The following is a 13,125-nucleotide window of genomic DNA, read 5'->3' as shown; positions in this document are numbered from 1 at the left end:
AACAAACTTGTAAATCAAAATGACATTAATGTATACCAAGCATTTCCACTGGGTCTCAAATAAACATTCCTAAGAAATCCCAAATGCAATAAACATGTTTACTAGGTCAAGCGCAAGATCAACAACGCACGCAGACGGCGCAATGAATGAAATGATTGTTTGCATAGCTAAGCATACTTGCAATAAGCATAATCGATTGCGTGTGACTTTTGCCACATGGTATCGGGTCAATTCGTAAACAACAGGAAGCAACATATCAACATAGGACTTGGGAAAGATTCAGCATAAACAATATTGAATTCTATCTGCGCAATTGGTTAATTAATAAAACTAACTGAAACTGAAATATACATTATTCTACAATCGCAAGTCAGAGTGTTATTAACTTCGAATGCCAGTTCAATATTAAAGATTGTCCTTCTGGGAGTATAAGTCCTCTACGAACCTTCCTGTTCCTCGTATATTGTTCTGCTTGCATGATTCATAATGCATCATTTTAGATGACTAGTTTTGAACCCATCACAGCTTGCTTTGGGCACTACTAAATATGAGCGATTCCATGTAAAATACTTTTAAGGAAAAATATAAAATCATAATACGATCTCTATCTATAAACTATGAAAACAATAAAAAAATAAATGCGATCAATTGTTTTTAAATACAAAACCCTTTTTTAATTTTTTTGTTTTGAAAAACTAAATTACCTTTCATTTGGTATTTTGATCTATGCAATGGTTCAAAAGTTATGCATTTTTGTAATATAAAAAAAAGATACCACCCTAACATAGAATTGGTCACCGTAAAGACAAAATAAAAATTTTAAGGTCAAATATTTGACCATAAGGAACAAAACTACCAATTTTTACGAAATTCTGAGAACCACTACAGCGTTTTGCTATGGAATGGCTGTACATATAGCACTATACTTCGAAATCGTATTTTCTAATGTTAATTTGATAACCTTTGATTTCATGTCTAGCAAGTAATTGAAATGGAAAGTTCAGAAATAAAGGCACGCTATTTTCACTACGATGAAAATGAAAAACTGTTCAAATGCAAAGTTGAAGGATGTATTGGAAAACTCAAAGATTCTGCAAGTAGCTTGAGGAGACATATTGCCCAATTACATCCGAACATTGCATCGCAAATCGGAATCACAGGATACAAGCGAAAGTCAGATCAACTAAGTGTACCTCAAGAAGCCTCTCCATCTAAGAAACTGAAGACAGTAACTGTGCAAGTAGATCCTGTCGATTTTCAATGCGGATTAGTTGAAATGCTTGCCATAAACTCGGTTCCTTTTAACTTTTTTAACTCTAAAGCATTTCGATCGACAATTGGAATTCTCGCCAAAGCTCTAAATATTCCGTCATACGCTGAAGCAATGGCTTCGATGATCCCAAAAATTGCAAACATCATACGAAGCATGATTGCTAAGGAACTCAACGGATTATTTTCTTTGGAATTCGATGGTGCTCAACGGCACAACCGGAAAATTTTTGGGATCAATGCGAGAACTCTAGTCAATGGCAAGTTTTGAACGCGAACTCTGTCCATGATGGAAATAACCACACGCCAGACTGCTGAAAACTTGCGACTGCGAGTTGAAGAAGTTTTGAAGTTGTATGATTCCGGTGTGGTGCATATTTATTCGTGTACTACGGACAATGGCAAGAATATGCTAAAATGTGTACGGGAATTGAACAAGTCTCAGCACATGGCTCTCGATTCGGAAACTGAGTTAAGCTATGAAGACATGTTCAACAATGAAGAAGAGAAACACGATGAATATATTGCCAACTATGAAACAGCACAGGTAGATCAAGAAGTGGATGAGATGTTAGAGGCGGTAGAAAGCATTTTTCTGCATGGTAACGAATCTTGTATTGCTACTCTGAAATGTGTCGCGCATACAATCAACTTGGTGGTGAAGGACGTGATTAATGGAGAGGACGAAAGTTTGAAGAAAATCCGAAAAATAGTGAAATTCTGTCGGAAAACCGAATATAAACCATTTTTCGATTTGGCAAAAGTACCTCTTCCGAAAATTGACGTCGAAACCAGATGGGGTTCTATGTACGAGATGGTTGCATGCCTATATGCCCAAAGTACTTTTTATAAAGATTTGGGCTGCAAATTTGATGAACTCCGGCTTACAGAGGACGACTGGGATTACGTCATAGAATTTTCATGTGCATTTGAACATGTGTATGGTCTAACAAAGAATCTACAATCGGATGACTTAATTTTGGGTGACGTGTATAAGTTTGTGAAGATGTGTCAGCTGAAACTAAAACAAGTCCCACCGGGCAACAGGTTTTCCGAAAAAATTGTTCATGCATTAACCACTCGAGCAACAGTAATGATGGATAATAACGCATTCCGGGCCGCGTTACTATTCGATCAACGCTGGTGTTTCATTGACTCTCCGTATGTTACGACAGACGACAAGCTTGCTGCAATTGTAAGTATTTTTTGTTGTTGTTTCAAATATTAAAAAAATAGTATCGATGTCAACTGACAATACATGGGAATTTGGTTTGTAATGATTTTTCTGATCTAAATCACTTTCAAATGACTGTGATACTGTGATTATATATGTTTATGGGTTTCGTCCATATGCGTTTTGGACTTTGAAGAAAAAAAAATGGAAGCCCTTGACTGAAACACTGCTCAAATAGGATCAAAGTTATTTGAGTATAAATTACGACTGAAAAAAAAGTTACATTGGAAGTTTCCTTGAAAATAATATGTAGTTTCCTTGTATATAATATGTTGAAATTATACGAGATTTATATAAGCCCATTGTTTCACAGTACCTTTTCCCATTTCTTATTATTTAATCCACACAGGAGCACATTCTTAAAGTAAGCAATATTTTAACAACATTTAATACCAGGATGGAACAGCAACCGGGAACATCGAATCAAGATTCTAAAAACCCAACAGAAGACGATTTGGAGGCTTTACTCGAGGAAGAGTGCCAGCAAGCATCTACTTATAGGTTGTGCCCTTCTCAAGTTGATCTTAAGCTGAGGCTTTTGGATTTGGCAAACACAAAAAGTCGACTTCCAGTCAACACAGATTTTGTGAAATATTGGGAATCTCGACGCTATGAAGATCCACAATTGTATGCACTTTCAACGATTGCATTGTCCGCATCAGCTACGCAGGTCTCAGTTGAGCGGTGCTTCTCGGCAATCAAGCTATTGCTGGAGCAACATCGGCTGCGAATGTCCCCACAAATGCTTAATGATTTGATGACCATTCGGTTCAGTCGTGATTTGCTGCCTGCTGCCATTAACAAATTCCAAAAAACTGTATAAATAGTTTTTATTTTTTGGTTATTTGTTATTTTGATTTTTAACTGATTGATTCAATTTGTTGTTTTATTGTTTATGTGGTTAAGTAAATGGAAACTAAAAAATGAGTATATTACTGAGCGTAAAAGAATAAAACCCACCAACCATTTTCCAAATTTTTGTGCAGCTTTTGTCCGACATTCCTTTATTCCAGAATACTGCATCAACTTCCTCTATCAATCCTTTTTTATTACTAAATAAAAATTGAACTGCACTATAAACATTGCGCAATGCTTGACTGACTTTAAGTCTTTTAAAAGCATTTTTTAATTAATTTAATTAATTGCAACTACGCGCAGTCAGAAAGATATTGGTGTTGACGATTGTCGCAAAACCGGACAAAATCTCTCTTTAAATTACCCACGTTAAACCGCAATTATCATCTCGCCAACACCAACCATCACGTAAAACCTCCGAGTGCAACCCCGATGTTCGAGCACAAGCGCAAGCACGAAACATCAAGCCTGAGTTCATTTGCGCTGCGCTCATCCCCAGGTGTTGTTCATTTCTCTCAAGTTCGATGTTCGTGTGTAAACATGAGCTTGAGAGAGAACACGCGCTCTGAATGAACTTGCACTTCTAAAATTTGAACTCACGCTCAGCGCCGTGCATGTTTACGTGAAGACTGCCTCGGATCATTGGTGACATCGGATAACAACTGCAGCAGAGAAATTCGCTGGCGTATTATTGCCGGAAGTCGTGCTTACTACGGACTCCACAAGACCCTGAGGTCGGGTAAACTTCACCTCCGTACTAAATGTACCATGTACAAGACGCTCATAAGACCGGTAGTTCTCTACGGGCACGAAACGTGGACGATGCTCGAAGAGGACCTGCAAGCACGAACGACGAGTGCTTAGGACCATATTTGGCGGGGTATGTGAGAACGGTGTATGGAGGCGAAGGATGAACCACGAGCTGGCGCAACTATTTGGCGAACCCTGTATCCAGAAAGTTGTGAAATCTGGACGGGTACGATGGGCAGGACACGTTTTGAGAATGCCGGACAACAATCCCCCAAAAATGGTGTTTGCCTCGAATCCAGCCGGTACAAGACGAAGAGGAGCACAGCGAGCAAGGTGGTAAGAGCAAGTGGTGCAGGATCTTGGAAGTGTGGGACGGTCAAGAAATTGAAGACAAGCAGCCACGGACCGAGTGAATTAGCGTAACATTGTGATGCAGGTGCAATCCTGATCGATGTCGGATCATGATAAGTAAGTAAGTATCAAAATACAGGATACATTAATTTCATGATAATTCTCGATAATTTCATCTATCAAGAAATGGAAACTTGAAACTAATTAAGAAGAATTTCAACTTGTTTTGATCAGATTAGCAAAAATGTGCAATCTAATGATTTTGAAATTCCTTCGATCGTCATAAATTATAAGCCCCACATCAACAGCACGGTTTTCATTACCTGATTTAAAAACAGCTCTTTTAAAAATTTACATAATGTAAGCAAAGAAAGTAACCCATCGCCCTCGATGCAAACCATCAGTTTAACCGAAACGTAGTGTGCAGTTTCCCCCAAGAAAATTATATCAAAAATAAAAAAAAACTAATTCCATGCGATTTTTCACCAGCGATCAAACTTTTCTAAAGAACTTCAAACGGTTCCATTGCTAAATATTTATGAGCTGTTGGGTGAACACAGGAATGCACAAGCATCTACGAACATGGCGTGCACCAGCAGCAGCAGCAGCACACACCAGGTGTGTACAATCAACCCATAAACTATGCACATTCCCTCGGTGTACGATGAAAATTTATGCGTTGAAAAAGTTTTTATTCTTTTTCTCTTCCATTTTCTAGCAGCATTCATCAACACGCTTTTTTTTGTTGAACATATACCTACTAGTTTAGTATATTTGATGTGCTGACAGATTTTTTGCCGTTCGCTTGAAGCACATATGTGCTGAGCTGTGCTTTTTTTGAAAATAGAAAAAGTGTCACAGGGACCAGCTCTGCTCCCTTCTGTGATGGTCTTTTGTGCGATTTCAACGTCGCTCGCCTCGCAACACTTTCATCGTTGCTGGAAAGGAACAACTTTTTTTTTATTGACAACTTCCTGGCAAACATATGCTGACTTCCAAGGACGCGTTCAATAAAGCGCTCGATTTTATTGGCTGATGAAACAAGTACATGAACCCCTCATCCGGATGATGGTTGTTGGTAAAGCTTTACGACCCTTGAAAGTTATTCAAGAACAATACAAAGTATGCAATGAATTAAACTATTTGATGGTCCCACCGGTAAGTAGCTACAAGCTTCGGTAGTAACGATCAAGAATGTGACATCCAGTGCCCTGAAATGAAGTCATCAATTGACACTCACAAAAGCGCACCAAACTACCGGAGCGAAACCGTCTCCTCCAGTCCATATCCCACATTCTCATCGGAGGGGTGACATTAAAACGATTACCAACGATTATCTGCAGTTTAAACTCGTTAGCCAGAACTAATCTAGAACCCGAAGGAATGTTGAGCGCAAACAAGAGAAAGAAAGAATAAGTTCGCATATAAGCAATTATAGTAATTATACAAGCAGTAGCAGAAGATTCTTTTTCCACGAGAGTGCTTCTGCCACAGGAGCTTTCTCCACCGAAAGCTAGCCGGACTCGTAGGTAGTAAGTACCTGCCGTGTGGCCCCTGCTCCTCCCGTTTGTTCAATGTTGGCGGCACAATGGAATTGTATTCTGCATCTTTCTTGCCAGAATATCCCAACAACGACGTCGTCGAAGGAAAGCACTTGAAAAACTGGAACACAAGTGGCGGTGTGTGGAATGAAATTTTAATTGCTAGCATTACCGAAGCGAAGTTTTCCTCCTTCTGGCCTCCGACATACGCGCTGATTCCCATGCCTTAAAGCCGGTGCCATCAACCTAGTCCTGGTGGAGGATCCTACCCCTCCACCTCCTCGTCTTCCTCCTCGTAAACGAATGGTTTTCTAACATTCGCGTTGAGGTGATCAAATACCCAAATTTACCAACGCAAAAACTTAGGATGCATAGGTTTGATGTCCCCATTGTTGGCCTAAATGTCCGTTTTATATTGAACTTATACATACATTTCGAATGAAAACATTTTTTTTTGATAATTATTTACTAGTAACGATAAATATCAATTTGTTTTTAATTATAGTTTTTAATTATAGGCCCAATCTTAAGATTATTTGGCCAACATTATTTGGCGCTTGTACGCGAGTATGAAGTCTTTCGCTGTGACCGAAATCCTAAAAACAGTCGGAAATCTAATGGAGGTGGTGTTCTTGTGGCAGTCCGTTCCGGTTTGAAGACGAGAGCTTTAGAAAATGACGCGTGCGACTGTGTGGAACAAGCATGGGTTGCCGTTGAACTGAGTGATCGCACACTGTACTTATGTGCGGTGTACATTGCTTCTGACCGTGTTCGTGACAACGAACTTATCGAAACCCATTGTCGATCCGTTTTCGCCGTAATGGAAACTGCAACTCTGGTTGATGAGATAATTGTTCTGGGTGGCTTCAATCTAGCCTGTGTTTCGTGGAAACCATCTCACAGTGGCTTTCTCTATCCAGACTCTGTACGCTCTGTACTTCATACAGGATCAGTTAGCCTTCTTGATAGCTATAGTGCAGCACCGCTATCTCAAATCAATGACGCAGTTAACGAGAAAAATCGAAGCTTAGACCTCTGTTTCGTTAGCGCTCAGGACACTGATCCAGTTATCTCCACGGCACCTTCTCCACTAGTAATGAAAGTTCCTCATCATCCTCCTTTGGTTGTCACTGTCCAAGATAGTCACGTTCGGGATTTTGAAGACATTTCCACAAACGTGTCATACGATTTTCGGAAAGCTGATCATAGTGTTCGTATTGCGAACGAGCAGCGCAAAGAGTGTGGCCTACCATTGTCAATGATGTTCAACGGAGAAGTTGCTTCCACCTCTCAGGAGATCTGTCGCTTGTTTTCAGACAAGTTTGCCAGCGTATTCTCTGATGAGATATTAACCGACGACCACGTTACCCTAGCAGCTAGTAATGTACCACTCTCCGTTGAAGCGTTGGGTGCAAGCAGGCTTCCGGAAATCTCACGCGTACACAAATGCGACAGCGAGCTGTGAGACGGAGCGTCGCATGACTCTCAAATCCATGGTGTGCTACATTATTGTACAAAAGAGAGACCAGAACGATGCGCGCGACAAGCTACACGCTCTCAACAAATTCGAGCGTTTCAATTTTTGTTTGTCTCATCGCATTGCTCTCTCAATGCGACGCATGTATTCAATCACATGCGACTGTTTCATTGAAACATCTCAATGCGCTCTCTCAGGGCGCCATCGCCGTGCGCTGTTTCGCATGCTTTGACTCTCGCGGTCCCATCATAGGTGATGTTGTCGGGTGACGAGATAAGGGACTGCAAGGGTTTGTTCACAGAAGACTTGTGTTGCACATGTGGATTTTGAAATGGGGTAAAGTTTTTAGATGGTTCCAGAAATATCTTCTAGTATAGATTCAAGCAGACTCAACTCATGGTTCCAGAGATATACTGGAATCACCGTAAGATAACCACTAATGATCCTAGGAAGACGCAATTGCTTGTCGAAAGGATGCTAAAGGAAGGTAAAGGAAGGCTACGTGAGCGGTGGATGGCAACTTTACGGTAGTTGGGATACCGTTAGCATGTTAGCACCCAAATAATACCGGAATATCTGTGGAACTATGTGTCCTTCAACAAGTCCTTATGCGGAAATCTTCTAAAATACATTTTTTGGAAGCCTCTGAAGCTTTCAGCCCATTTGGTCGAAAAATAAACAGGTTATTGCGCATTTGCACCAAATTAAACTCAGAATCCCTCAGAATACTTTTACTCAGACCAGTAAAAATATAAATGGACGCTTTTGAATGTAAAACAGCACTATACTATACAAGATCATATGGTCGGCCTTAAGTCAGAAGGGACTAAGTAGCAAAATAAAAACAAAAAATGAGTTAATGATATCATAAGATCAAGAATTCCCTCAGCTACATTTCAATTTTTCAGCCAGATTTGAAAAATTAGAGTAGCACGAGAAAACGGTCAAATGATTTTTCCCATTACATAAGACACAATATTGAACAGCCAACTTTAAATTCGTTTTTCTCAAAATCAAATAAAAAATTCACATTTCGGTCTGACTTGACCGATCATATCAACACGCGAGTAATGATAGAACTCTGAAGATTAATACTTTTATTTGTCTGGCTTGAGTGAACACTATTTTAAGGGATTATTTTCAACGCAGAAATGTACTTTGCTGCAAAAACGTTGGTGGTGACTTCTCATTGCATACACACAAGTCTGCACTTAAAAATTAACCAAGTTTAACATATGTAAATGTGTTCTGTCAGATCAATTGAGTTGAAATTTTTGACACAAAACTTGCTTTTCCATTGACCTTTGTTCGATCAGCTATGCACAAATTTTATTTTTATTGTCACCTTCCAGCAGGTGCTTCAAAAAATTTGGTATTTCTTACACGTGAAATTCAACATATTTGTAGTTTTGCGTCAAAATTTCAGCCCAATTGATCATAACAAAACACATTTATAACATGTTAAACTTGGCTAGTTTGTATGAAAACAACCTTTGTCCGATCAACTTTGCACCACAGTGTACGTAGGTACGAAATGCTGGATTAAGGTTAAAGTAATAAATTTAGGAACAATTTGTGTCATATCTGTATTACGGATTGTTGCTAAGCTTCTTGCTTCAGGAATTGTATTGAATACCTGTCAATCAACAAAACTTACTACGGCAGCAACAGAATTCTTCAGATGTGTTAGCGCGCACAGGATAGTTCATATCAGCCACCATGATGCTGAATTGAAACAATCAATTTGCGACAACAGATTTCTAAATAGTCCTAGTGTTAGTACCGTGGACCCTCGGTGAAATAAAAAAAAGCATATTAACGAGCAAATAAACCACAACTTGATTGTATATTTCGCTTACCAAAGCCACATCTCTTACTTCGTTCATTATGAATGGGCTATTTTTCAAGTTAATCCTTTAATCAACGAAAATTGCCGCTATGAAAACTTTGTTGGTCATAACCATCCGACACCTCTTCTCCATGTTCGATAAGAGTGTAGTAGCTAGGTCGCTTTCCATCGTTTCCAAAACAAAACAACACTTTCCCCACATCAAGAACACGAGTTGGTCTTCCAGTTGAGTTTGTTATTTCGATGTCGCATTGAAACGTCGCTTAGCGACGTCTCATTGCGAAAAGCGCATGAGCTTCGGCTCATGCGACGTCGCATGATACTCGTTCTCATGAAACGCATACATCCGGAAATGTGCTGTGCTTACAAAACAGTGCGACACACAGACATTATGAGAATGTGAGATGCGACAAAACTGAAGAGAGAGAAACAGAGTGCTACAAATCTCTTGCGCATGAGACTGCTATGATTATGAGACTATTCGTATTGCGTCTCGCATACGGTAGCGCGCGCCCTGGAAGCCTGGGTGCAAGTGACATCGACGTCGAGATGATTTACACTGCCGCACAACAACTTAAGTCGTCCTTCAACCTAGGACCCGATGGTTTCCCATCAGTATTTCTGAAGAAGCATATCGCCAGCTTGCTGACACCGTTGCAGCATCTATTCCGCATGCCCATCTCGAGTGGTATATTTCCATCCATTTCCATCTGGAAATTTGCGTTTCCTGTTCACAAAAAGGGAAACAAACGGGACGTGGATAATTACCATGGAATCACATCGTTGAGCTCAGTTTCGAAGTTATTCGAGTTAGTGATCATGGAGCCCCTGCTTTCTCATTGCAGTATTTAAGTAGTGATCAACACGGCTTCGTTTCCGGTCGTTCTATTACCACTAACCCTAGTAGCACCCTTTCTATAAATTGGTTTTAGAAACTTCTTTACGACTTATTTCAGTTATAAACAAGTTGCTGCAACTTTTTGGGACAGAATTGTGCTACTTGGGAATCTAATTTGTCTGACATCGTATGTCACGGAAAGCATGACAGAACGGGCTCAAACAGACGTAATTTACACCGACTTGTCGGCTGCATTTGATAAACTGAACCATGCAATTGCGATTGCTAAGTTAGATAGACTCGGGGTAAATGGCAACCTCCTGCGATGGTTTCGCTCTTATCTCAGTGATCGCCAGCTGATGGTAACCGTTGGTGAATGTCAGTCTGCTACTTACCCAGCCACGTCAGGGATACCTCAAGGAAGTCACCTAGGCCCGTTGATTTTCCTGTTGTACTTTAACGATGTGAATCTGGTCCTCGAAGAACCTCGTCTATCGTACGGAGATGATCTTAAAATCTATATCCGGATCCGTTCTATCGCTGACTGTCACTTCCTCCAATGCCAGCTCGAAGCGTTTGCTAACTGGTGCAACTTGACCCGAATGGAGGTCAACCCAGCGAAGTGTTCAGTTATCACCTTCTCTCGCAAGAAGGAACCGATCATGTTCAATTATGTACTTCAGGAAGCAACTATCAGCCGTGTCAACCACGTAAAAGACCTGGGAGTTATTCTGGATTCCCAGTTAACGTATAAGCAACACATCTCGTTCATTGTCGACAAGGCGTCAAGATCTTTGGGATTCATTTTCAGGATGGCAAAGAATTTTTCCGATATATACTGTCTCAAATCGCTATACTGTTCCCTGGTGCGGTCCATCCTGAAATATTGCTCTGCAGTATAGAACCCAAGCTATAACAATGGTGCTGAAAGAGTTGAGTCCGTTCAGCATCGATTTCTTCGATTTGCTCTGAGGAAGCTGCCTTGGAGAAACCCTTTTCGTCTACCCAGTTATGAAATTCGATGTCAACTGATTGATCTGAAGCTTATATTTAATCGGAGCGACACTTTGCGGGCCCTGCTCATTGCGGATAGTTTACAGGGTTTGATTGTTCTACAATCCTGAATAAGATCAACGTGAACGACCAACCCCGAGCGCTGCGAAATAACGCTATGTTAAGATTGCCTCAGCATCGCTCTAACTATAGGATGAACGCTGTTCAATCGAGTTTCTTCAGTGTTCGATTTCAACCTGACACGAGACATGCTACGCCGGCGCTTTTCCCGTATTTTCTCTGACGCAGTAAACCGTTGAATGACCATGTATTTTATTTTATTTTATTGTGTATTTTAGTAAGCTGGACTATGTATTTTAATGTTATTCACTTAAACATCATTGGGGCTACACTCAGCCTGTTAATGTTAACTAATAAATAAATAAATAAATAAATAAACATTAGAGCTATTTCGCCTATATGTTGATTTTTCAACACCCCGTCCACAGCCTTGAGGTACATGTACAATTGTCTTTTTATGCTCAATGGGAGTCAACTTCTACACTTTTCATACCTTCAACTCCTGATCTCTCGCTAACTCAACCACTTTTCCCATACACATTTTCAAAATTTTCTTCCATAACTTGGTGTCCGTCTAAGTTTGAAGCTTACTTCAATATCAAGTACGGGAGAGTTGGCTGTGCAACAGTTGAGTCAATTTGAGCATTTGTGGTATATTGTTCATTTTCCGCTCATTTCGTTTTTGTTTAAAATATATCGAAAATGATACTGTTTTATTCCACCACCGGAAAATCTATCTAAATTCTTATCAAGGTTTATTTTAACTCTCCCCGTTAGTGCATCTGCTTTCCTCCAGAAGCTTCTTCCGACATCATCTGTGTGTATTTTCCAGACTTGCTCCAGAAGTTTCTTCTAACTGCTACAAAGAGATTCATACAATTTATCCTGGAAGCTCCTGATGACTTTCCTCAGGGTAACCTTATTTCGTGTCAGTATAAATGGTGTATTTTGTAATCTCCCAGTGGGCATTGTTATTTTCGTCTACGCCGACAATATCGTCATTATGGCCGCCGGAAATACCATAAACATCCTCCATTGGCATCTGGTGCCGGATTCCAAATGTCGGCGGAAACAATTCGTTCACCCACATCTGCACCCATGTCTTTGTCCATACCCATCATGATTGGGACCTAGATTATACCGCAACGAACACCCTCAAAATCCTCGGAGTGTGACTCGACCGCAGCCTTTCTTTCTAGACCCACTTTTATGAGGCTACGGCCAACTGCCAAACTCGACTGAACCTACTCCGCTCCTTCATCAGACGCTATCCCGACAGCAACCGACACCTACGAATCCGTATCTCCAAGGCGATCATCGACTCCCGGCTTACGTACGGGATCGAACTCACGTGCATGACTCGATCGACCCTCGTAGAAAAACTATCTACTGTCTATTACCATCCACCCCTGGTTTAGCTGCCTGCGTTGAGGGTGGCAGGGACCGACTTATCGACATGACCATCAGCCGCCAGACCATCGGATTTCTTGAGAAGGCTACGGGTTCTAGCGAATGAGTGTTCCTCCTCGAGGAGGCCAACCAACTCCTTACCAGAACTGCCAACCAGACCCTCCCCCAGTGTCCAAGGTCCAACAAACGATCAAGGTCGGTTCCACCGGTTTTTCACCGACTCAGCCAGTGTTGTAGCCGCTATTGATGCCGAACACCCAACTCACCCATGCATACAGGCCATCCTCTCGAGTACCCCACCTGTTGCCTGGATACCCGGCCACTGCACTATGGGCGGCTCCATACAAAGTGGTGGCCAAAAATATTTTATTGGTTTTTCCGCACTTTTTGATGGTATTATAGTAAGTTAAGCATAAAATTAGTCATATTTATGTATTTTCATCGCATCCGGAAGGTGTAACTAGTATTAAACCCAGT

At 40.8% G+C, this 13,125-nt stretch overlaps 1 protein-coding gene across 1 annotated transcript; it reads left to right on the top strand.

Moving 5' to 3' along the window:
• Positions 1–1,558: 1,558 nt before the first annotated feature.
• On the top strand, positions 1,559–12,754 carry LOC135707833 (uncharacterized). Its single transcript, XM_065229746.1, has 3 exons — positions 1,559–2,464; positions 2,853–3,020; positions 12,503–12,754. Exons 1-3 carry the CDS (start codon positions 1,559–1,561, stop codon positions 12,752–12,754), a joined length of 1,326 nt encoding a protein of 441 aa, XP_065085818.1.
• The last annotated feature ends 371 nt before the right edge of the window (positions 12,755–13,125 follow it).

This window comes from Ochlerotatus camptorhynchus, unplaced genomic scaffold (genome assembly GCF_037179485.1).
Source record: "Ochlerotatus camptorhynchus isolate MF236.1 unplaced genomic scaffold, CSIRO-AGI_Acam_v1.1 ptg000320l, whole genome shotgun sequence".
NCBI classification, from domain to species: domain Eukaryota; kingdom Metazoa; phylum Arthropoda; class Insecta; order Diptera; family Culicidae; genus Ochlerotatus; species Ochlerotatus camptorhynchus.
Note: the sequence above shows the minus strand (reverse complement) of the source record. Positions and strands in the feature narration are given on the sequence as shown.

Excerpts from the sequence above, each read along its gene's own strand:
- LOC135707833 (XM_065229746.1), top strand. The coding sequence starts at position 1,559 with ATGGAAATAACCACACGCCAGACTGCTGAAAACTTGCGACTGCGAGTT. Across the intron at positions 2,465-2,852 it reads ACGACAAGCTTGCTGCAATT|GAGCACATTCTTAAAGTAAG; the intron begins GTAAGTATTTTT and ends TAATCCACACAG. Across the intron at positions 3,021-12,502 it reads ATAGGTTGTGCCCTTCTCAA|ACGCTATCCCGACAGCAACC; the intron begins GTTGATCTTAAG and ends CTCCTTCATCAG.